General features: G+C 38.8%; 1 protein-coding gene across 1 annotated transcript; it reads left to right on the top strand.

The window, feature by feature from the left end:
- The first annotated feature begins 1,006 nt into the window (after positions 1-1,006).
- si:ch211-262h13.5 (uncharacterized protein LOC571127 homolog) lies at positions 1,007-22,443 on the top strand. Its single transcript, XM_052589816.1, has 7 exons — positions 1,007-1,256; positions 1,415-1,525; positions 2,030-2,117; positions 2,645-2,811; positions 10,800-10,901; positions 11,098-11,178; positions 21,698-22,443. Exons 1-7 carry the CDS (start codon positions 1,062-1,064, stop codon positions 22,121-22,123), a joined length of 1,170 nt encoding a protein of 389 aa, XP_052445776.1. The 5' UTR covers positions 1,007-1,061; the 3' UTR covers positions 22,124-22,443.
- Positions 22,444-24,665: the final 2,222 nt, after the last annotated feature.

Genomic DNA, 24,665 nt, shown 5'->3' with positions numbered 1-24,665 from the left:
CCTGCCGTAAATAGTACTGAAAATGACCGATATCACACTATCCTGCCGTAAATAGTACTGAAAATGACCGATATCACACTATCCTGCCGTAAATAGTACTGAAAATGACCGATATCACACTATCCTGCCGTAAATAGTACTGAAAATGACCGATATCACACTATCCTGCCGTAAATAGTACTGAAAATGACCAAAATCACATTATCCTGCCGTAAATAGTACTGAAAATGACCGATATCACACTATCCTGCCGTAAATAGTACTGAAAATGACCAAAATCACATTATCCTGCCGTAAATAGTACTGAAAATGACCAATATCACACTATCCTGCCGTAAATAGTACTGAAAATGACCAATATCACTCTATCCTGCGGTAAATAGTACTGAAAATGACCAAAATCACACTATCCTGCCATAAATAGTACTGAAAATTACCTATATCACACTATCCTGCCATAAATAGTATTAGAAATTACCTATATCATATATAATTTAGGGTGGATAGTATGCACATCATCCACAAAGATCTGAATGGAATTTCTATTTTTGCTTGTCACATCTTTGCAATACGAGCGCCATCTTCTGATCGAATAAAGTATTACTACTGTACGAGAGAGTATATTGGCCAAAATACTCATCTCAGGACCTAAATATCTACCTTTTTTAAGTTTAGGTCTATCTATAAACAAACACACATGAACTAGCCAATCAAGATCTTTATTTAATATCAAGGAATTACAGAGGTTTTGTGAGGAACTTAACTCTGCTGCAGATGACTGGTCTTCACGAGGAGGAATGAGCATTCCTGGGGTTGAGTGTTTATTTGTATTTTAAATACTAATTGATTCTTCTTGTATTTTCGTTTACAAGTGTATATTGTGGATCAGTTTGGATAGGTTTGGGCTAGATTTGGAGCCTGTAGACTATGACACACGTTTTTTACATCACAGCGAGGTCACACATTGATCATTTTGTTAATGTTTATCAAACTGATTCCAAAGTCACATTCATCTCCTGGTATAAACGGATGCTAGACTGTGTCTCTAATGAGAAAGAAAGATGTTGAATCTGATTTGGATTTGTCTGACCGCAAACATTTTGTGTGTCTCTGGGACAAGTTTAGTTCATGTTCCCTGTGACGACAAGACTGTGGAGAAGTTGTCCCGACTGGCCGTCACGTACATAAACGAGGACAGACAAACAGGTTACAAATTTGCCCTAAATAGAATCACAAACGTCCAGGCGCATCAACAGGTTGGTAAACGGTTCTGTCATTTTCACCAGTGGAAAAAGCATAGATCTACTCATATTATCAATTAAATGTTTTTACAGATTCAAAGCTAGACTGTATATGTATTTTTCATCTTTGAAAGAACCTGTTTATTTCATTGGTCCACTTTCCTGTGCTTTAGGGTCCAGCTGGAACGGTCTATTATCTTGATTTAGATGTCCTTGAGACCAAGTGCCATGTCCTCAGTCCCAAATCATGGAAGAAATGTGTTATTAGACCTTTCATGGAAACAGTAAGGCTTCAGCGCCTTGATTATTTGCTGCTACTGTACATCGTAAAGTTTGGATTGAATATATGACCTCTGGTTGACAGTGTAGTAGTGTTGTTTACTTCTGTTTAAAATGTAATCTGGTAAATTCACAAATATTGACCGTGGGTTTAAGATTAACTGCATGCAGCTCTATTATCAGCATTTAACGGATGCAAATCTGGATCTCAGACTAAGATCTCTAGCTCTGTTTAATCTATTATTGCACTTTAAAACCTGTGCTTTGCATTGTGAAAAAGAGGTAAGTAATAGTGCTGAAAAGTAAAAGCAGCATTACTTTTTAAAAATGAGAAACATGAGAAAAGCTCACTTGAATAGTAATATATTATGACTAATCCCATTTCTAACTCGTATTAATCCATGAAGTAAATCAGTGCAGATGTTTCACAGAATCTAGTTTTTATATGTTTAGAAAAAAGGGTGTTTTCGTTTGGTTTATGGACAATTTATGTGTTTCCTGTGTTGTAGCAAATCTCTGGAAACTGTAACACCACAGTGCTCCACACATCTGGGGGCTTCTCTTACCTCTACAGCTATGACTGCACACTCGTACCAGGTCAACCAGTTACTTCCATTTCTTTCTGCACGCATTTACAGGAGTTCCCTGCAAAATAGAAATCTCAAAATGTGAACCTTTAAGCATATGTAAAACTAGAACGCAGCTGCAACTAACAATTAATAACATCACATAGATGCATCATGACCGAGCAGGATAGGTTAAACTATGCTTTTGTCTGAAGTGCCTAGCATAAAAGATTCTCAGCATGTGTTTTGTCCATAGACGTGTAATTTACTTCTGGGAAGTATAGAATTTATGGATTAGTTGGTTTATGGATTATTTGATGCTTATAATAATATAATCATATTAAAAAAGGACCACATTAATAAAATGCAGGTATGTCTCAGAAGTAATTTTATTTACTGCTTAAAGGTGATTAAATACGGTTTGAGGTCTTGCTTTTGTCAAATTATCTAATTAAATGAAAAAGCAATGCTTCACTGCTGTTTTATCAAATGCAACTTCCAATTTATCTTTTATCTCATTCACTTAAAGAACAAATCTCTCTACTTTCCTTCCCCAAGACCCTCCAGAGAAGTTACGCTTGACGTGTCCGGAGTGTCCTCTGCTGCTGTCCGTAGACAGTAATGAAGCCATCGCTGCAGCTCGGACATCACTCCTTAAATACAATCGACAGAGCACATTTCCTGTTAGCCTGACTGTGAACACCATCACCAGAGCCTCCCATCAGGTTACAAAAGATGACAATTCATCAGTTTTCCCCAATTTATTAAACTGTGTTGTCATTGAGGTTTGCCATAATACTGGGTTATATTGTGAAATTTTACAGGGGGAAACATTATGAATGAAACTTGACAACAGTAATTCCTATATAAGTATCCTACTCTTAAATATTTGTAAAACATAGTTGCACGAAGGGCATCTTAGATGGCATGTAGCTACTTTCTTTCTTTCATTTTCTTTCATCTTTATTTGTATAGCACTTTTATAAAAACATATTGTGTATAAGCAACTTCAGCACTAAACAGGAAAAAAAGTGTCAGTAATGCTCAATTTGCAGTTAAAGGGAGTTCATCATTGAATTCAGTGATGTCATCCCCCAGCTCAGTTCAGATTAAGTAATATCTGCAGGTTAGGTTGACGATATTGCAATGAGAAAATTGATTTTGATATTCTAGGTACTATCAAATTGAGTTTTGAGAATGCAGCGGACGTGGAGGACTATAATGCATTGAGAGCTTGTTCAAATACTGAGGTGCTAAACCATTCAGGGCTTTATAAGTAATAAGCAATATTTTAAAATCTATAAAAGGTTTAATAGGGAGCCAGTGTAGCGTTGACAGAAGCAGGCTAATATATGGTCATACTTCCTGGTTCTCTTACCCTAACCCTCACCCTAATCCTAAACCCATTTCACACTGCGATTCTGGAAAATACACGGTAACGTGTCCCCGCAATTGTTCCTGGGTCGCTAGATTTTGCACTTTCACACTGCCAGTGATTACCTGGAATATGTGCATGCATTCACACACAATACAAAAAGACATGTGACATCAGGATGTGACGTATAATGTACGAGTCGAAAACACTAGGCACGTTAACTTTCAGTGAACCTGGCGAACAATCTCAGCGTCAGCGCGGAAAGTGAGGAACTAACTGATCTCTGCTTCGTTACAGTTTGCACATATTTGTTTCGTCGCCAACATTGATCTGCCTTCAAAACACCCGCTAAAAGAGTCATGTGATAACATGCGTCATCACTACGACACAGCCTTTACGGCATCAGTTTTGGTTTTTGTTCACACAGCGCTTTTTCCGGGACTGAACCTGGCAATGTTACTAGGTCCCCAACCCGGGATCAATCCCAGGATGTGTTTGCCTTCACACAGAAGGCGATCCGGCAATATTCTGGCAATCAACGTGCAGTGTGAAAGGGGCTCAAGTATCCTAGTCTTAAATAAATGTAAAACATAGTTGCAGGAAGGGCATCTTAGATGGCATGCAGCAAGCTTTTTTGTGATACTTTTCATATAGTTGCCAAGAGAGGTGTGGCCATAATTTCAGAAGGGAAGGGGAAAGAAAAAAAAACTCAGAAAAAATAAAAATACGTTGGTACACTTTACTTTAAGGTGTCCTTGTTACACATTACATGTACTTATTATTACAATAACAATAAATTATGTATAGTTGCATGCAAATAACCCTAAACTTAAGCATAATTACACTCTCGACTCACATGTTTTAGGGTCTAAGCAGATTTAACCTGGAACTGGCCCACACCCTAAACGTGCACCTCACAGATGTGTGGAAGGAGTGGGATCGAACCCTAACTGACTCACGCCCTGAACTTAAAGGTGCAGCTCTAAAAGTGGTGGAGTTTGGGGCAGGCTCAGGTCCTAGCCCTATCTCTCACAGACCTAGAAATAATAAGATAGTCTTATCTCTATTCCTGTGATGCAATGCTATGATAGATCAGGATTGTTGGGCTGTGACCTTTTTGTATTGCGGTTTGTTAATTCAGGAACTTTGCATTCCCATGGCTGGTTGGGTCTTAATCTAGCCTTGAACCGACCCTCACCCTAAGACTAACCTTTGTACACAGATGCCTTGAAACCTCAACCCTTGTGCCAATGCCCAGATGGGCTACTTTCTTTCATTTTCTTTCACCTTTATTTATATAGTGCTTTTAACAGTACATATTGTGTCAAAGCAACTTCAGCATTAAATAGGAAAAATAGGAAAAAAGTGTGTTAGTAATGCTACATTTTCATTTAAAAGCAGTTCATAATTCAGTGATGTCATCATCCAGGTCAGTTTAGTTTAAGTAATATTTTGATATTCTAGGTAGTATCAAATTGCCAGAGTTTTGAGAATGCAGCGGACGTGGAGGACTATAATGCAATAAGAGTTCGTTTAAATATTGAGGTGCTAAACCATTCAGGGCTTTATAAGTAATAAGCAAGATTTTAAAATCTATGCGATGTTTAATAGAGAACCAGTGCTGTGTTGACAGAACCAGACTAATATGGTCATACTTCCTGGTTCTCTAGCTGCTGCATTTTAGACCAGCTGGAATGTGTTTATCAAGCATGCAGAACAACCACCCAATAAAGCATTGCAATAATCTAACCTTGAGGTCATGAATGCATGAATTTAAATTTCTGCATTTGACATTGAGAGCATAGGTCATAATTTAGATATATTTTTTGAGATGGAAAAATGCTGATTTACAAATACTAGAAACGTGTCTTTCAGAGCAAAGATTGCTATCAAATAGCACACCTAGGCTCTTAACTGATGATGAAGAATTGACAGAGCAGCCATCAAGTCTTAGACAGTGTTCTAGGTTATGACATGCCGTAGTTTTAGGTTCGATAATTAACACCTCTGTTTTTTCTTCAGAATTTAGCAGTAAAATATTACTCATCATCCCGTTTTTTTTATATTGACTATGCATTCCATTATTTTTTTTAATTGGTACATTTCGCCGGGCCGTGAAGAAATGTAGAGCTGAGTATCATCAGCATAAGTGCAAGCTAACAATGTGTTTCCTGATGATATCTCTGTAACACACTAACATTCGTAGGATGGTAAAAACGAGGCAGGAACCAGCGAACATTTAAATAAAACTTTAACAAAATAAACACAAAACAGTGCGACAGACCCCCGCGCAGAACTGTTGCACACAAACAGAACCAAAACACAAAACAAAATCCAGGCTTGGTCCTCTCTCATCCTTCATTGTTGTTACTCCTCCTTCTGTCCTTCCAGAGCTCCTCCGTGGGACTCGTGACTGATGAGTGATGCAGGTGACACTTATTTTCAATTACTTCACTGGCCTTGCTCCGTTCCAGGATAAAGTCACAACAGATATTGTATGGTGTTGGGTTTCCTGACACTTAACCCTGATCAGAGCAGTCTGACTTGGTAATAACATGATATGCACAGGACCATTTCATGGGTCTCACTTGCACCGATTTATTCATATTCAGATTTTCTTGGAATGCAGTGCTGGACCAGGATTACTGGTTTATGACCTTTTTGGGTTGCTGTCTGGTTTGCTGTCTGGGAATTAGTTCAGTCAAGAACTTCATGTTCCCAGATATAGTTGGATCTAACTCTAAACCAATTCTTGCTCTAAACCTAAGCGCTGTAGCCCTGTGTGCCAGACCCTCTTTTAGCCCAGCTCTGGATAGCCCTAACTTAGTACCAAACACTGCTCTATATCTAAGGCCTATGGCCTGATCGGCAAAAAACTTAGTTGTCTTCTAAAATCCGAACTAGAGTCTTGGTTTGGTTCCAAAAAGAGCTGCTCTAAATCCTACCGATTGTAGCCATATGGGCCAGTTACTTTGCTCTTTCCTCCCTTGTGCCTCTTATCCTGGGCCAGAATCCCAGAGGCATGTTCCAGACATGAGTTGACCAGTCACTTTGTATTAGGGCGCGGTTGGGGGTTTGCTTGCATAGTTCTGTTTTTACCTTCATAACCCTGGAAGCCAGTGCCCTTTACTGATGAGTTTAAGAATGACCTTTAGATTGGTCGATAGATCGGAAGTAGAGTTCTGGCAGGGTTGTTACAAAGGATTTTGGGGGGAGAGGGGTTTTCTTTTTGGAAGTTTAAAGCTCCCTCCATAGTCCACTTGGACTTAGAACTGTGGGACTTGGGAAGGGAGAGCAGATTGAGCCCAGACAGGCTTCTGTAGGAGATACGTGGCCCAGACAGGCCTATTTGTCTCCTGATCCGCTGGTTGATTCATTTTTTGGGAGGATATGAACTCACCTACTGTAAGGGTTTTTGACAGTTACTCTTGTTAATTGGTATTTATTGGCATGGTGGCTGATCAAGGATTTACAGGACTGATTACGAGCTTGAATAGGTTTCTGAAAGCATTTCATCATGCCGGTATGATTCAGCTTGTGAAGAATCTGAATTGTGGGCCGGCAGGCCTAGAAGATCTCAAGCGAATTATGCAGGGGGATGAAGGTCAAAAGGTTGCAACAACAGTCCAATCCAATACCTTTGGTGATACATTGTAGGACACCAGAACAATGTTCTTGGAGCCTACCCATGGCTTGGACAAACGGAAGGCCATGGAGCAAGCTTAGTTGGTTGTGGTTCCCAAAACAAGGTCAGGCTCAGCTTATAATTCAGGGGTGTCCTACATAGTTGGCCTGAGCTTCTGTGTAAAAGCCCTCCAACAGGTTCTTCAACATTCTTACAGTTTCCAAAGCCAAAAGATAAGGGGATGGTTAGTGTAGATCCCCAGGGGCAGCTCAGGACCTACATACGTAAAAGGCATGATCAACATGGTGTCAAATATAAAAATTAGAGATTGGCCCTCAGAAAACTGATACTGATTATGAGGAACTAAAATATGGGTCTTTTTCAGCCTTTGATGGCATAAATTTGAAACTAAATTATTCCCAGGGGGCGAATTTGGCCCAACCATATCATATTATTAAGAACAAGACCACAATAGCAACCAATTCTTAGCATGTTGTTTTGGCTTTTGGAATTAATAATAGGGACAAGAGACCCAGGAGTGCCCTAGGAACATTCATTGTCTTGCCCTTTATATACCTGTTTGTCAGTGTTTTACCCATGTCTGTTATAAACACGGTTCTGTGTAATAAAAGCTTGCACATGGATCCACACATCTCACGACTCATCAGCCCACATTACATTTAGCATGCAACATTATCATGAACTGGAACAAATCCTGGATTAAAAATCCTGTAGAAAAGATAAGATCTGATCAGAGTCCATACAGTAACCAAACAAACATACATAGAACATTAAACAGTAAACTCCACTAAAGGTTAAATTAACAAAATAACAAAAGCACACAGAAATTACATATAGAAAGCAAAGTGTGAAATAGAAAAGCAAACTTACGGTTTAGCAGGAAGCATGGTCGTAGCCAGCTATGAGGTCACTGAGGTCTGAACCTCGGAAAACTTTTCATGTAAATACAATTTGTTCTCTGATTGACTAATTTGCTGCTAAAGTCCTCATATGAATGTCTGCATGTATAATTCAGAATGTTAAGCTTCCGTTTTATGAAAATAATCGCTGCAAAACGCTGCTGAAGTGAACGAGTCTACAGAGAGTTATGAGCGAGAGAGTGAGACGCAGCCTCCGTGTTGCCAGATCCAGCTATTATAAGCATTTTGACTTGTTTTTCTACTAAATTTAACACTTTAGAAAGTTAATAAAGTAGGAAGTTGCGGTTTAGGGTCAGCGATAACTTTATCTTATCTAATTTCCCAAAAAATTTTCATAATTTTGGTTACATGTAAAATGTGAAGAGTAACAGCCCTAGTACTGAGCCTTGAGGTACTCCATACTGCACTTGTGATCCATATGATACCTCTTCATTCACTGCTACGAACTGATGGCGGTCACATAAAATTTAAACCATGCTACTGCACTTCCATTAATGCCAACCAAGTGTTTTCTAGTCTATGCAAAAGAATGTTTGGATCAATTGTGTCAAATGCAGCACTAAGTTCCAATAAAACTAATAGAGAGATACAACCATGATCAGATGAAAAGAGCAGGTCATTTGTAACTCTAAGGAGAGCAGTCTCAGTACTACGGCGGCAGTGGCTCAGTGGTTCATGTAGGTTGTCTACAAACCGGAAGGTTGGTGGTTCATTCCCCGGCTCCACCTGACCAAGTGTTGAGGTGTCCTTCAGCAAGACACCTAACCCCAGCTGCTCCCGACGAGCTGGATGGTGCCTTGAATGGCTGACACCGCAGTCGGTGTGTGAATGGGTGAATGTGAGGCAAATTGTAAAGCGCTTTGGATGGCCATGTGGTCTGTTGAAAGCGCTATATAAATGCAGTCCATTTACTATAATACGGTCTAAATCCTTACAGATACCATTTTTCTCTAAGAAGGAATATAATTGTGAGGATACTACCTTTTCTAGTATCTTAGATAGAAAAGGGAGATTCAAGATCGGTCTATAATTAACAAGTTCTCTGGGGTCAAGTTGTGTTTTTTTGATGAGAGGCTTAATAACAGCCAGTTTGAAGGTTTTGTGACTATACCCTTATGACAATGAGTAATTAATAATAATCAGAAGAGGATCTATGACTTCTGGAAGCACCTCTTTTAGGAGCTTAGATGGTATAGAGTCTAACATACATGTTGTTGGTTTAGAAGATTTAACAAGTTTATTCAATTCTTCCTCTCCTATAGTAGAGAATGAGTGGAACTGTTCCTCGACAGCTGCAGGGTTACAATTTTATCCCTAATAGTATAGATTTAAAGAAGTAAAGTAGTTCACAAGTCATTACTGCTGTGATGTTGGAAAATGTCAACACTTGTTGATGCTTTATTTTTCGTCAATTTAGCCACTGTATTGACTAAATACCTGGGGCTATGCTTGTTTTCTTCTAAAAGAGAAGAAAAGTAATCAGATCTAGCAGTTTTTAATGCTTTTCTGTAGGATATGTTACTTTCCCACTAAGCAATACGAAATACCTCTAGTTTTGTTTTCCACAAGCTGCGCTCCATTTTCCAGGCTGCTCTCTTAAGGGTGTGAGTGTGCTCATTATACCATGGTGTTATACTGGTTTCCTTAACCTTCCTTAAGCGTAAAGGAGCAACTGTATTTAAGGTGCTAGAAAAGAGAGAGCCCATAGTTTCTGTTACATCATCAAGTTGTTCCGAGGCTCTGGATATGCTAAGGAATTCAGATACATCAGGAAGATAACTTAAAAAGTCTTTTGTGGTAGAAGTGATGGTTCTTCCATACCATACTACCATACTTCTACAAGAAGTAGAATTTGCAGTTTTGGCTATATGAAGTTTGCATAAAACTAAATAATGATCTGAGATATCATCACTTGGCTGTATAATTTCAACACCATCAGCATCAATCAATCACCTTTATTTATATAGTGCTTTAAACAAAATACATTGCGTCAAAGAAACTGAACAACATTCATTTGGAAAACAGTGTCTCAATAATGCAAAATGACAGTTAAAGGCAGTTCATCATTGAATTCTGTTATGTCATCTCTGTTCAGTTAAATAGTGTATGTGCATTGCTTTTACTATAATAAACCTTGGTTAAGGGACTGATAACTAATCAGAATTCATTAGAATTTAAATGGCTTGTGCATTTAAATAGCAGACAAAATGCAGAGAATCTCTGCACAGAAAACAGAGTAATTACCTCAAGTATCTAGCTTTAGTTTCGACAATATTGTCTTGCTTTTATTGAACAATGTGTTGTTTTTATTCCACTACATTAACTGTTCACTGTTAAATTAGATCACACTAGCTAGACTCACCATTTAAGATCCACTCAAAATGTTGCATGCTGAAAACATCTGCTGTTTGAATCAGTGTAAATGCAACAAGATTCTGGTGGGTCACTTTCTGCGCAGGAAACTTTTTCAAACAGATTCCTATTGAAATTACTGGATTTCATCTGCAAAAATTTGCCAGACAACAGTAAATTTGCCCTTTTCTCTCTAAGCACCACCTTCTGTCTAGTTAGCGTTAATACCCACATAATCGGTTTGAATGCAGATACTATTGGGCTTTACTTTTTGTTTGTGAAACAAAACCTAGTAGTCATTTAATAAAAATGCAGTTTGTAATGATAGATTGCTTTATTTGGATGAATCAACCCTTCAGTATGGTGACATTGACTTCTTCCATGGCCAGATTTGATAAATCTTTTAATTTAATTTCTCAGAGCTCCCCTGTTCCCGCTAGTTTTGTGGAGTACACTGTTCGGGAATGCTCAGTCGCTTCATTTCCTGAGGTTGTGTGTGAGCCAGGACATGAAGGTAAAGAGGTGAGTTGCTGCCAGCAGCCATTACGTAAAATGTAAATTGGATCCCATGTGAATGACTTAACATCCACCACTATTAACATTTTCTATGTTATTTTTTTCACATCATAAAATGCCTTATGTGATTAAGTGTTCCCTAGTTTTCCAAACTCTCTGATTTCTCTAGTGTGGTTATTCTATGTGTCTGTTTTCATTTCAGCCTGTTGGTTTCTGTGTTGGGGAGGTTTTTGGCCATGGCCAGCAAGATGTGAAGGTGTCCTGTGAAATATTTCGCCCACAGGTACCCTAAATATTCATATTTTTTATTATTTTTGTCAGGTTTTTTCTCCAGGTCACACTCTGGAAAGTGAGAACTTTCCAGTTCTTAAAGCCAGATGACTGAGGTAAATCAACACCTCAATGTAACAGAAGGAAACTGAGCCAAACCTAGTAGAGCTGATCTGAATCTCACTGTATTATCCTCTCACTACAGAAAAGTCTAAAGGAAAAGGCTAAAATGGACTGTTGTAATTCCTTTCTTTCTGCTTTTGTCCTTATCATTTCATGTTGATTTATCCAGATAATGTCAGCATCAGTTACACACCACCTGCACATCTCTTTGCTCTTGATCAACATTTTTGTTGCATCAATGCTAAAAAAAAAAAAAAAAAAAAAAAAAAAAACACTTCCTGTCTTGTGTCTAGTAAAACAGTTTTTTTTTTCCTGTTTAACAAGTTATTTTGACAGGAATATTATACTGTAGGAACTTTCAAGGAGGACTTGAAGGCAATGCCATATTTTATTGCTCTATCTGATTATTCTTAGCGATAGGAAAAAAAGATTTGATCAATCCCCAATTTAAAGCAGGAAGTGTGAAGTTTCAATGCTACTAGCAGCAAGCAAATGGTGGTATAATGATTCCACTGTTTTTCTGAAAATTTTTTATGAGTCATTCTATAATTGGAGTATACATGTCATGTCCATGCACTCTATTAAATATTTTACTAGTTTTTCAATAACTTTTCACTTTAAACAATGATCAATTTATATCAGGGGACATTTCTAATTCATTTAATAAAAAAATCCAACAGATATCCATCTTTTATCTTGCAAAAATAGCATATTCTATACTGGAATTAGCTGTTTTTGTGCTGTCGGAATTAGTAAATGTGAGGTTTTGCAATTCAGATTAGCTCAAATACATGTTTCTGTATATATTTCTCCTAAATATTTGTCCAAAATAACCATTAAATTGCAACAAAGACGTGTAAAAAAAATGTAATACCCATTCTGTGTGTCGGAGAAATCAGTATCAACTGTGGTTTGTCAAAGGCAATGGTTTGTTCCAAAATTGCATGTCCAAAGTCATGTGATGCATTCAGAATTCCTCTTGAACCTATATAATATTAGAGATTTGGCATATATCTATTACTGCCTAGTAGTGACTTCGTTTACCGTTATAATAGTAAATATATATTTATTAACTTTAAAATATAAATAATAATGTGTGTTTTTAAAATGCTTCATGGATATGAAGTTCATTCTTATTTGCCAACTGTGTTATTTTGTCAAGTTTGTTATGTGTGTTTTTTTATGTTTCATGTTTATGTCTCAAGCTGAGCTGTTTTTCAGCAAAATTATTTTAAATGTGAACTAAACTGTCAGAAAAAAAGATGGGGATATCTCTGGTGAGGATGGTGAATAACAATAAATACAGCATACTGTTGATTTTTGTTAAAGAAAAGTATCATCCTTCATGATAGCATCCCACAATACACCCATTATGAAGCCCCAAATTCATATTTTCAAATCAGTTAGACATTTAACCTTGAAAAACTCTGAATTGAATTGAATATACTCATTCAAACCTTCAAACAAATCTTTAATCATATGGGACTTCATTCACGTTTCATTTACACAACATTTGTCCATAACACAGTTAAAAAAATAATGAATCAAATGTTCATTTTCATTAAACATATTTAAAAAGTCATTAGAGCTTTAGCTTGCCAAACAATTTATTTAGCACATTAAGGGTATATATTATTCAACCACCTGATTTATTTATCAAAATGAATACTGATTTTCTGACTTTTTAGCTGACATGAAATGTACCCCTAAATATAGAATGACTTACATGCTGAGAAAACATTAGAGTTATTTATATTATTTATATTTATATTTATATTTGATCATTATCATTATTTATAATTGGAAAATAATCATAATAATAATAATAATAATAATAATAATAATAATAATAATAATAATAATAATAAAAAATGTGAGCCAACTCTTTACAAACTTCTCACAAGGGTCAGTTGTTTCATAATCAGACTACATTGCTTGTGATATATGTTTGCTTTTTGCATGAAGTCAGTCAGAAAAAAATACAAATTCCCCCCCCAATTATTTTGTGATACAATACAATTTCTACATAATCTACATTTTTGCAGTAATACCAAATCTATAAAATGAAATGCTATGAAGCTATCAGATGTAGCCAAACACAGATGTAAGTTATTCAGTTTCATTAAATCTTTACAACAGGGGATACTTGCAGGAGGAATAAGTTTGTGCTGGACTGTACAAAGCTGTCATTCTTGTTTTGTAAAGACATTTTACCAAATAAAATTATTTTTAACTTTACCTGCACAGCAAAAATCCTCAGTGTTAAATTAACACTGCTCATGTTGACATAATCCACTCTCAGTGTTAAAAAAGTAATGTTACAAACACAGAAGAGGCAGAGCTTCTGGTGGCATATAAATAGCAGAATTAAACATATAACAAGCCACAATAAAAACAAAACAACTTCATAATTTCATACAACAGAAAACTCAACAAACAAGTCTCCACAACAAAATATTATACAACACTGAAACACAGCACAGCAGTGCATACATTTAGATATTACACAATACCTTACATAATACTGATCACAGACACAACATTATTAAATCATAAGTTCAAAAAAAAGAGTTAAGTGGTAGTAGAATTGGCAAAACAACTGCAATTAGCAGTGACCAGCTCCTTTAGTCGGTCACGTTCTACGTTACATCAGAAAGAGACTGACGAATGGGGGATCTCGCCCAAGAGCCCAATCACCTTTGAGTGGTGCTGAAGGAAAAGCACATTCTGGTCCGTACGGACAATACTGCGACAGTAGCGTATATCAACTGTAGGGTGGTCTACACTCCCGCCGCATGTCGCAACTCACTCGCTATCTCCTCTTAAAGTGAAGTGACATTCAGCCAAGTATGGTGACCCATACTCAGAATTTGTGCTCTGCATTTAACCCATCCGAAGTGCACACACACAGAGCAGTGAACACACACACACACACTGTGAACACACACCCGGAGCAGTGGGCAGCCATTTATGCTGCAACGCCCGGGGAGCAGTTGGGGGTTCGATGCCTTGCTCAAGGGCACCTAAGTCATGGTATTGAAGGTGGAAAGAGCACTGTACATACTCTTGTGGAGTCAGAAGCGTCTGAGGTCGCTTCGTGCCATTCACATCCTGGGCAGGCTCAATTGTGCAGCCAATGAGCTCTCACGGCAGCAGTCTCACCCAGGGGAATGGAAACTCCACCCCCAGACGGTTCAGCTGATTTGGGAATACTTCGGGGACGCTCCGGTAGACCTGTTTGCCTCTCCAGAAAATTCCCACTGCCAGCTGTTTTACTCCCTGACCGAGGGCACCCTTGGCATGGATGCTCTGGCACATAGCTGGCCGCTGGGCCTGTGCAAGTATGCGTTTCACCCAGTGAGCCTTCTTGCACAGACATTGTGCAAGATCAGGGAGAACGTGGAGCAGGTCCTCATGGTTGCGTCTATTACTCCCTGACTGAGGGCACCCTTGGCACGGACGCTCTGGCACACAGCTGGCCGCTGGGCCTCTGCAAGTATGCATTTCCCCCAGTGAGCCTTCTTGCACAGACATTGCGCAAGATGAGGGAGCACAAGGAGCAGGTCCTCATGGTTGCGCCTTTTTGGCCCAGCCGGACCTGGTTCCCCAAAGTTGTATTCCTCGCGACAGGCCCTTTCTGGCCAATTCCTCTGAGGAAAGACCTTCTTTCTCAGGGACGGGGCACCCTCTGGCACCCACGTCCCAATCTTTGGAACCTACATGTCGACAATTATCGAAGCCAGGAAGTCCTCGACCAAGAGGTCCTGACCCAGAGTCGCAGTGACCTTGAGGGTAGCCCCTACTGGGGTAGAGCAGTGTCCACCTCATTATACGGTGCCCGTCTCACCCCAGTGCCCTCTGGAGGCCGGTCTGCCAACCCTGCCAGTGTTTCAGGGCGCAGCGGTCTCCCGCAAGCGTCACTGCCAGTTATGTCCGCCCACGAGCGTAGCGGAGCTAGGAAGCTCGCCACCTCTTCGGGGGCCTCTTACACCAGAGATCAGTCTCGAGAGACTTAGTACATTATCTAGCAGCGTGGAAAATAGTGCCAAATGTATCTCAATGGGTCCTGCACACAGTAGAAAAAGGCTACCTTCTTCAGTTCGGCTGTCCACCGCCAAGGTTCAATGGGGTTACACTGACAGTCGTCGGCCCCCAGCAGGCTCTGGTGATGGAACAAGAAGTGAATACCCTATTAAGGAAGGAGGCCATCGAGGTTGTCTAGACAGGGAGTCCGGGTTTTACAGCAGGTATTTCATAGTTCCAAAGAAGGATGGGGGGTTGCGTCCGATCTTAGACTTACGTCAGTTAAACCTCTCAGTAATGTCACTGAAGTTCAAAATGCGCACTGTCAAACAGGATGTAGCTCAAATCAGATCTGAGGACTGGTTTGTCACAATAGATCTCAAAGACGCATACTTCCACATATCCATCCTTCCACAACACAGGAAGTTTCTGAGGTTCGCTTTCGGGGGCAAAGCTTATCAATATCGAGTACTTCCCTTCAGCCTTGCACTCTCACCCCGCACGTTCACGAAATGTGTAGATGCGGCTCTGGTACCCCTCTGTATGCAGGGCATCCGCATTCTGAATTATATCAACGATTGGTTGATTTTAGCTCAGTCAGAGCAGATGGCGGTGCGACATCGAGGTGTCGTTCTTGCCCATATGGGGGAGCTGGGTTTGAGACTGAATGCCAAGAAGAGTGTACTTTCTCCAGTTCAGAGAACCACCTATCTAGGCATAGTATGGGATTCAACCATGATGCAGGCACGTATGTCTCCTGCTCGGATCGAGTCAATCCTTTCCTCAGTCAAGAGAGTCAGAGAAGGCCAGTCACTCACTCTCAAGCAGTTTCAGAGACTGTTGGGGCTCATAGCAGCTGCGTCCAACGTGATGCCTTTTGGCCTCCTGCACATGAGGCCCCTGCAGTGGTGGCTCAAGACCAAGGGGTTTTCCCCGAGGGGAAATAAATTGCGAACTATCAAGGTCACGCGGCAATGCCTTAGTGCCTTACACGTATGGAAGAAACCTTGGTTCTTGATTCATGGTCCCATGACAAACTCCTCTCATTAAGAGCAGTGTATATTCCTGGGAGATTGAATGTGGGAGCAGACATGAGACAGGGGCCGAGGCCCGGGGAATGGATGATTCACCCCGAGGTGGTGAAGCAGATATTACAGATATTTGGCAAAGCTCAGGCGGACCTCTTCGCAACACATAAGACATCGCAATGTCCCCTCTGGTTCGCTCTAGTTCACCCAGCTCCACTGGGACTAGATGCCATGACACAGACTTGGCCGAGTCTTCATCTGTACGCCTTTCCCCCCATCGCTCTGCTCCTAGGAGTTCTGGCGAGGCTACGCCGGGACGGGGTCCGTCTGTTATTAGTGGCCCTGTTCTGGCCGGGCCAAGTATGGTTTGCAGATCTGATCTCTCTCCTCGACGGCTCTCCATGGGAGATTCCGATCAGGACAGATCTACTCTCTCAGGTGCAGAGCAAAATAATCCACCCTCGCCCGGAGCTGTGGAAGTTGTGGGTGTGGCCCCTGAGGGGGCACAGTTCTTAGCTTCCGGTCTCTCAACCGAGGTTGTTGAGACCCTCCTCCAATCCAGATCTCCGTCTACAAGGAAACTGTACGCCTTGAAGTGGAAACTCTTCACTTCATGGTGCAGAGACCGCCAGCTTGACCCTGTTAACTGCCCAGTCGGTACAGTTCTGGAGTTTCTACCCTAAAGGTGTACGTGGCGGCCATAGCTGCTTACCACGTCCCTTTCGATGATCAGTCAGTGGGTAGGCACCCCCTAGTTACACATTTCCTCTGCGGTGCACTGAGGCTCCTCCAGTATGGTCCCGTATTCTTGGTTGTGGTATTAGGAGATATGTGGAGAAAATCTGACCAATTGCTTGTTTGCTACGGTCCTCCTAAAAAGGGTTCCCCTGCCTCTAAGCAGACCCTTAGTCATTGGATAGTCGAGGCTATCAATGTCTCATATGAGTCCTCTGGTCTTCCCCTTCCTTTGGGAGCCAAGGCTCACTCTACACGGAGTATGGCTCCTCTAAGGCCTTTCTAGCAGGTGTGTCCCTCTTGGATATCTGCAATGCTGTGGGATGGTCCACGCCTTCTATATTTGCCACATGTTACAATCTTGATATGCGAGCCGCTCCTGGCTCTTCTGTCCTCTCGCCTTAGCTGTGCTCTTCGGATACACACTAGGCAGGGGTTTTGTAGTCTGGCAGCGTTGGCACATCGTTCCCCAAATGCGCTCGACGCAGCTCGAGTGCCCTAAGAGGAACGTCCCTAGGTTACGAATGTAACCCTAGTTCCTTGAGGGAACGAGATGCTGCGTCACAGAGCCATACTCCCGGCACCCCTGCCGGTGCTTACTTCCCTACTCGAAGCTGAAGCCAGCTGCACGACACGTGCTTTTATAGCTTCCTGGTCGCTACGTCACCCCGACTGTGATGTCAAGCTCTTCCATTGGACTGATAGCACACGATATTCAGAGTGGTTCTTGTCAAAGGCGTTCTCCAAAAGCGCTCGACGCAGCGTCTTGTTCCCTCGAGTAACTAGGCTTACATTCGTAACCTAGGGACGTTTTATGAGAGTTTGACAACAGCTTCAATTGCAGGGTATCAAAATCTGCCTCCAAAATTGAAAAGGCTAACTCAGCTGTGGGAGCACGGGAATACAAAACTGTATCATCTGCATACAGATGATACTTTCAAAATTTAAACTTATCACAAATATAATTAATATAAACTAGGAAGAGAAAGGGTCCCAAAACTGAACCTTGTGGAACACCCTTCATAACAAGAACTGGGTTTGACATGTCGTTGCCACATTTAACCATTTGTGAACGATTGATCAAGTAGCTATGGAACCATTTGATCGCATTACATCCAATGCCGGCTCTCAGCAGGGTTTTAACCAGTAATGGATGGTCCACAGTATTAAATGCCTTTGTGAGGTCTATAAACAAAGAAACACAGGTAAATTTTTTGTCTATAGCCTCTTTGATGTCATCCATGACTTTTAAAGTGGCGGATATTGTACTCTGCCCTGATCGGAAACTGGATTGCATTTCATTTAAAAAAGTATGTGAGTGCAAATATGATTTAAGTTGGGTAGCAACTAAAGATTCCAGTATTTTTGAAAGATCAGGGAGATTAGACATTGGTCTGTAGTTGTTCATGTCATATCGATTGCCAGCTTTAAATAGGGGTGTAATGTAAGCTTGCTTCCAGATAGCTGGAACCTGATTAGAACTTATTGACATATTAAAAATGTAAGTAATAGGCTCAGCTATAACTGGTGCAGCCACCTTTAACAGAAAGGGTTCCAGACCATCAGGTCCAGGCGCCTTTTTGGGGTCTATAGAATTCAGCGTTTGGATAACATCTTGAAGTTGCACGGCTTCAAAATCAAATGAAAAAAGCAGAAGTTGAAGATGTGCTAGATAATAAAAAACAAGTTAAAGGATCAACTGAAATTGATGGAAACTGATCAAATAAATGACCTGTCTTCTCAAAATGATCGTTAAAGGCATTTAATATGACATTTTCATCTGTGATAGTTATATTTTCAATATTCAGTTTGTGTGGAAAGTCTGAAGCTTTTTTATTCTGCAATACTTTAATTGTTTTCCAGAATTTAGATGGATTATTAAAATTATCATTAGTTTATCATTTAGGTAAGATAATAATTTTATTTAGAGGTCCAAATGGCTGAGGTACATTGATTTCTCAAAGTTCTGAAACGTTGCCAGTCTACATACATGCCATATAGAATTATAGATTTGTATTTTTTGTAGTGTGATCAACATTTTTTGTAAGTAGTAGCTGTTTTAGGGAAGTAACACATAACATTTTAATTACACATTGCTAAAATGAACTAAATGAATGAGGTGACTCAAAAATGTATGTATTCATTTGCTGTAGGAGATTCAAAGGTCAGAGTCAGTAAAATGATCCGAACTTCTCATCACTAGTGACTGGCAGTCTGACTTCATATACAAATGATGCTCCCTGCCCTTTAGTTCACTATCGCCCTCAAGCGTCACTTTACAGCATATACAGTTTAAGGTCATATTCAAATTTGCATCATTACACAGTACTTTATGCAAAAAAAGTAAACACACTCCTATTTAATAAATTACAACTAATAATACTAATAATAAACAATACATAAATTTTACTTCTTGAGCATGTACCACAACACCAATACACAGAATGAAGATTATATTCCGAATAAAATCAGTTATTCAAGCCATTATATGCTAATTACAAACACCTGACTGCATTTTCTTTTGGCCTTTTTTTTTTTTTTACCATAACAAACATGTCTAAATGTACACACTGCTGTGACCACCAAATAAATTCTAAAGGTTTAAAGTCAAGGGTAAAGAGCCCAACTAAAGCAAGCAATGACCCCAGTAATGGTAACTTCAAACAAAACAAAAACATCAACATCTAAAGTCATTGGATCTCATTCATTAAATATTCATAAATATAAGAGTAAATTCTGGGTAATTTGTGCGTAAAACAGACTTTCCCGAAGACTATCCTCTGGATTCACAAACACTTCATAAACATCAAATTTGATAGTTAAACATGCGTATGTTAGGCCTTTTTTACACTGCAGGTCTTGATGCCCTATTCCGATTTGTTGCCTACATCTGATTTTTTTTTGGCTGTCCGATTACACGTTCTTTCATTTGTGACCCATATCCGATCCATGTGTTAGACTTGCCATACCATCTGAAACATCTTGCATGTTGTCATTTACCGCCTGCACATCTGCTTCCTCCTGAGAATAATGTGACCTGTGCTGACAAAACAAGTCACAATGAGCAATAAAATAATGACATTCTCAATTAAAAGACCTTCAAAATGATTTATAAAAATAATAATAATCATTATAAAAATTAATAAAATCCCGCAGTAGAAAACAAAGCCTAGAAACAAATAATAAATTATCTTTATCATTTTATATCTAAAGCATTCATGTATGAATGAAACTAAACAAATAATCAAATGTAAAAATAACTTACGTTATCATTACAAATAAATTGATTATTTAAACTACAACAGTTCAAAGAAGTACAGTGAATGATTCCCTCTTTTTTTGCGTATGAGTCAATAGTCACACATACCATAGCCAAGTGTATTAGATCCATGTCGCACAGTGTGACATGCAGTGATCTTATAGGATTGCTAAAATCATGCAGTGTGATTTGGGTTTTAGCGAGTGTCTTGACTCATAAGAGTTATAATTTATTTTATTCAAACTACACTGCCTGCGTTGTATGTACTGTATGTTTTTGCGAGGATAGGGACATTCTAAAACAGTTAAAGGGTTAGTTCACCCAAAAAATTAAAATTTGCTTTTGTTTTACTCACCCTCGAGGGATCCTAGGTGTATATGACTTCTTTCAGACAATTCCAGTCAGAGTCATATTAAAAATTGTCCTGGCTATTTCAAGCTCTATCAATGCATTCAGCAGGTGTTAGTTTTGAACAGTCCACAAGTTGTCAAATGAAGCTCACACATTCATAATAAAACGTGCTTCACATGGCTTCAGGGGCTGAATAAAGGCCTTCTCGAGCAAAACCCTTTGTTTTTGTAAGAAACATATCTATATTTCAAACGTAATAAACACTTTTCTCTCACTTCCGTTATCTTTCATACAAGGAAGCAGTTGAAGCGGATGACATAAGACATTGTTTTGCATGATTTGTGATGAATACGAAGAGAACAAAACAAAATTCCGGTCATGAATTATAAAAAACAGAGGATTTGCTAAGAAAAATGTTAGAGGATTTCAACATAAACCAAGAGGAGACTGGTTTTCCTTTGCTAAAGTAAGGAAATTGCATCCTTTGCTCTTACAAACAAACTCGCAAGACTAGCATATTTCAGAGGGGCGTGCACTGCGCATAAGTGCTGCGTCATCCACCGGAATGGCTTCGGTTTATGACAGATAACGGATTTGAGAGAAAAGTGTTTATTGAAATATGGATATTTTTCTAACAAAAATGCACGCATTCACTACAAAAGGCCTTTATTCACCTACCGGAGTTGTAAATCTAGATATTTTTCTTACCCAAACACATCACGTCACTTCAGAAGGCTCCCTGGAGCCATGTGGACTTCTTTTATAATGGATGGGTGCAATATTTTGGACTTCAGATTTTGGGCTACCATCCACTCCCATTAAAGCTTGGAAGAGCCAGATGTATTTTTAATATGACTCTGATTGTATTTGTCTGAAAGAAGAATGTCATATACACCTAGCATGGCTAGAGGGTGAGTAAATCATGGGGTAATTTTCATTTTTGGGTGAACTATCCCTTTATGACTTCATTTGTCCCCAAGGAGGTCACTCATCACTGTGTCACTGATTCACAGGTGCATGCTGTCACTCCGACACGGCAAGAAGACACATTTTCCAAAACAACAGCCCACAATGCTCATATTCCCAATGGTCATAAGCCATCAATCCAAGATGTTGGAGCTGTAACACCTCAGCTAGCCGACCCTGTGTATCAGGCCATCCCTGCAGGACCCGGATCACTCCCAGCAGTAGACTCCACCATTCCAACCTCTTCCAGCGAATCCACTGAATCTGCCGAGTCTGACTCATCCGAGGAAGCAGGCAGCTCTGTTCGTGCAGTCAAACCTCCTCTGAACTTTCGTTATGTGCCACGCCGTCAGAGGAGGCAAATACCCACAAGCACTGCACCTCCTCATTCACCTGTGTTCCTGAGCATCTTTCCCAGCATCCCGTCTCCCTTCCGCTCCTGTCCGGGGGTCTCTCGCTACACCACTGTCTAAAGAGCCTTTAATCAAAACATTTTCAATTCAGGTCAATGGAAATCTTTGAAAAAGGTGCCATTTATAATGTGTTCAGATCAAATGTGATAATTAACAGTTCTCTTATAAAGCCTTGTCAAAACCAGAAGTTAAATATTTAATTCTATTTTCTTTTAAATTTATTGTAAATCTTTTTAAACCTCTGACAATGTTATATATTAATATTATGATAATGCTAATATCAGTTATGCAGAAAACATTAAATTAACAGGAAATGGTGATGTTTATGTACCAAATGAAACGTTATATTTGAGAACCTTTCAAATAAACCATTAATTTTATTAGTTTGTCTTTTTATCACAATGTCAATTTACACATGCACAACTTTTACATTTTAATGTTATACAAAAATGTTATATATGAATGTATGTACCATTTGTTACGTAAGTATTATGATGTATTATAATTGTTGTTATGATCATGAGTTGATAAAACTTATTTTAAGGTTTTTAATAATGCATTATGTATTCATTATAATGCCTTAAGAATACCCTTATAATCTATTAAAAATACAGGCTTCATAGAAAGTTACCCCCCCCCCCCAAAATAAATAAATATATATATATATATATATATATATATATATATATATATATATATATATATATATATATATCCCTCAAAAATGCTCATATATTCACTCAAAAACACTAGATCTTCATATCATATGATAGATCTCCTCATTCTGAAAACATTTGCCTCTGGGACCAATGTTGTCAATAAAGCTGTTAATTAAATATTCAAGATTATTTTAAAAAGTAACTTTGGCAAACTAGTGATAGGGTTTAAACTGAAAATCAATAAAACCACTGAAGTACAATTCTCTAGACTCTGAAAGTCAATAATTATCAAAAACATGTTGAACAATTGCATTTGGACAACTATAAATCAGTAATTTTATAATATGTTATTTGCATAGTGTACACAAAGGCCTATTAATACAAACAGAAAGCCCACAAATTATCAAAACTGTGTAAAATAATGCATAATTTCATTCTAAACAAGCATGCAAAATTTAAGAAATAACACTATAACAGTTATGTTTAAAAACACAGTGTTGTTTGAGTAAATGCAATTTATAACCACTAGATGGCAGCGGAAGACCACTAATGGGCTCATTCAGCTAAGTTAAACAGTACTGTTTTCATGAATTAATGCCAAAACATTAATAAATTAACTAAATCTCATTGAATTGATGTTTTCCATTTTGTTCATACAGATGTATCAATTTTTACAATTTTGCCACATTATGATTACAGTTTAACCTGAAAATGACATCTAAACTCTTAAAAAGAGAAGACTTGCAATAAGTTTATTGTCACCTATCACTTATTTCAAATACCTATATCTGCAACAAAATGTTTGTGCATGTATATGTGTGTCTTTGTGTGTGTGTGTGTGTGTGTGCATATGCTTATAGAGCATTAATATATTTGTCTAATCATTTACTTTCAGTGTGTGTGTCTGTCTGTTAGCCTGTTCTCCATTTTGGATGCGATTAACTGTCATCCATGCATCCAGGTTGGCTCAGACCACCTCAGATGCCTTAAATGCTTGAACCCCGTTAAATTCTGCTTGCAGCTTTAATTATTATTATTATTATTATTATTATTACTACTACTTATAAGTGGTCATTGACAGCTTTAAGTAAAGTAGCATCAGAAAAATAGCAAGATATGAGCTTTATAATACATTATAACTATGAGAAATATAATCCATTGTAAAAGTGGATGCAACGTGTTCTGTGTTATAAATCATCACACTCTTAAAAGCTATAACCACAAATAAGTAAAAATTATAATGCATTAAAACTGTTCTTCTGAATATTCATGAGATGTTACAACATATTATAAGGTTTTTTATAATGCATTATGCATTCATTATAATACCTTAAGAATACCCTTTGTCACGGTAGGAAATCCATCGTTTCCTCCGTGTCATGTTTTGTGTTTGTATTTGTACTCTCGTAGTCTCCATGTGCTCGTTTGGTTAATTGTTGTCACCTGTATGTTGATTGTCTCGCTCCAGCTGATCCTCATCTCCACTCAGCTATAAACACTCACCTCTCTCTCTGTCTGTCGTCAGATCCTCACTCATGTCTCCGCTTCCTAGCTGGATTACCGTCTCCCGTGTTCGTGTGCTGGATTGTGTTCGTGTTGTCGTCTTCGTGTCAGTGTTCCGGTCCGTTCCTGGTTTCATCCATTTGACCGTCTTCACCTTCACCATCGACTTCACCATCCAGCTCTTCTCACGCCACCGTAGACCTTCTTTTCCATTGCCAACATTCTGGACTCTGATTTCAATAAACTTCATCTGATTGCCTGCAATTGCTTCCTCCTCTTTTACTAGTCGTCACACCCTTATAATGTATTATAATATGGGCTTCAACTTTTACAATGGATTATACTTCTCATAGTTATAAAGTATCATATTTTGCCATTTTTTATTTTTTTATATCTTACCTTAAGAATTAATAATAATGATAATAATAATGACATAATAA

The sequence above is a fragment of the Carassius gibelio genome, chromosome B22 (genome assembly GCF_023724105.1).
Source record: "Carassius gibelio isolate Cgi1373 ecotype wild population from Czech Republic chromosome B22, carGib1.2-hapl.c, whole genome shotgun sequence".
Taxonomy (NCBI): Eukaryota; Metazoa; Chordata; class Actinopteri; order Cypriniformes; family Cyprinidae; genus Carassius; species Carassius gibelio.
Note: the sequence above shows the minus strand (reverse complement) of the source record. Positions and strands in the feature narration are given on the sequence as shown.

Coding starts and splice junctions, on each gene's coding strand:
- si:ch211-262h13.5 (XM_052589816.1), top strand. CDS start 1,062: ATGTTGAATCTGATTTGGATTTGTCTGACCGCAAACATTTTGTGTGTC. Junction 2,812..10,799: donor TCACCAGAGCCTCCCATCAG/GTTACAAAAGAT, acceptor TTAATTTCTCAG/AGCTCCCCTGTTCCCGCTAG. Junction 11,179..21,697: donor GTGAAATATTTCGCCCACAG/GTACCCTAAATA, acceptor ACTGATTCACAG/GTGCATGCTGTCACTCCGAC.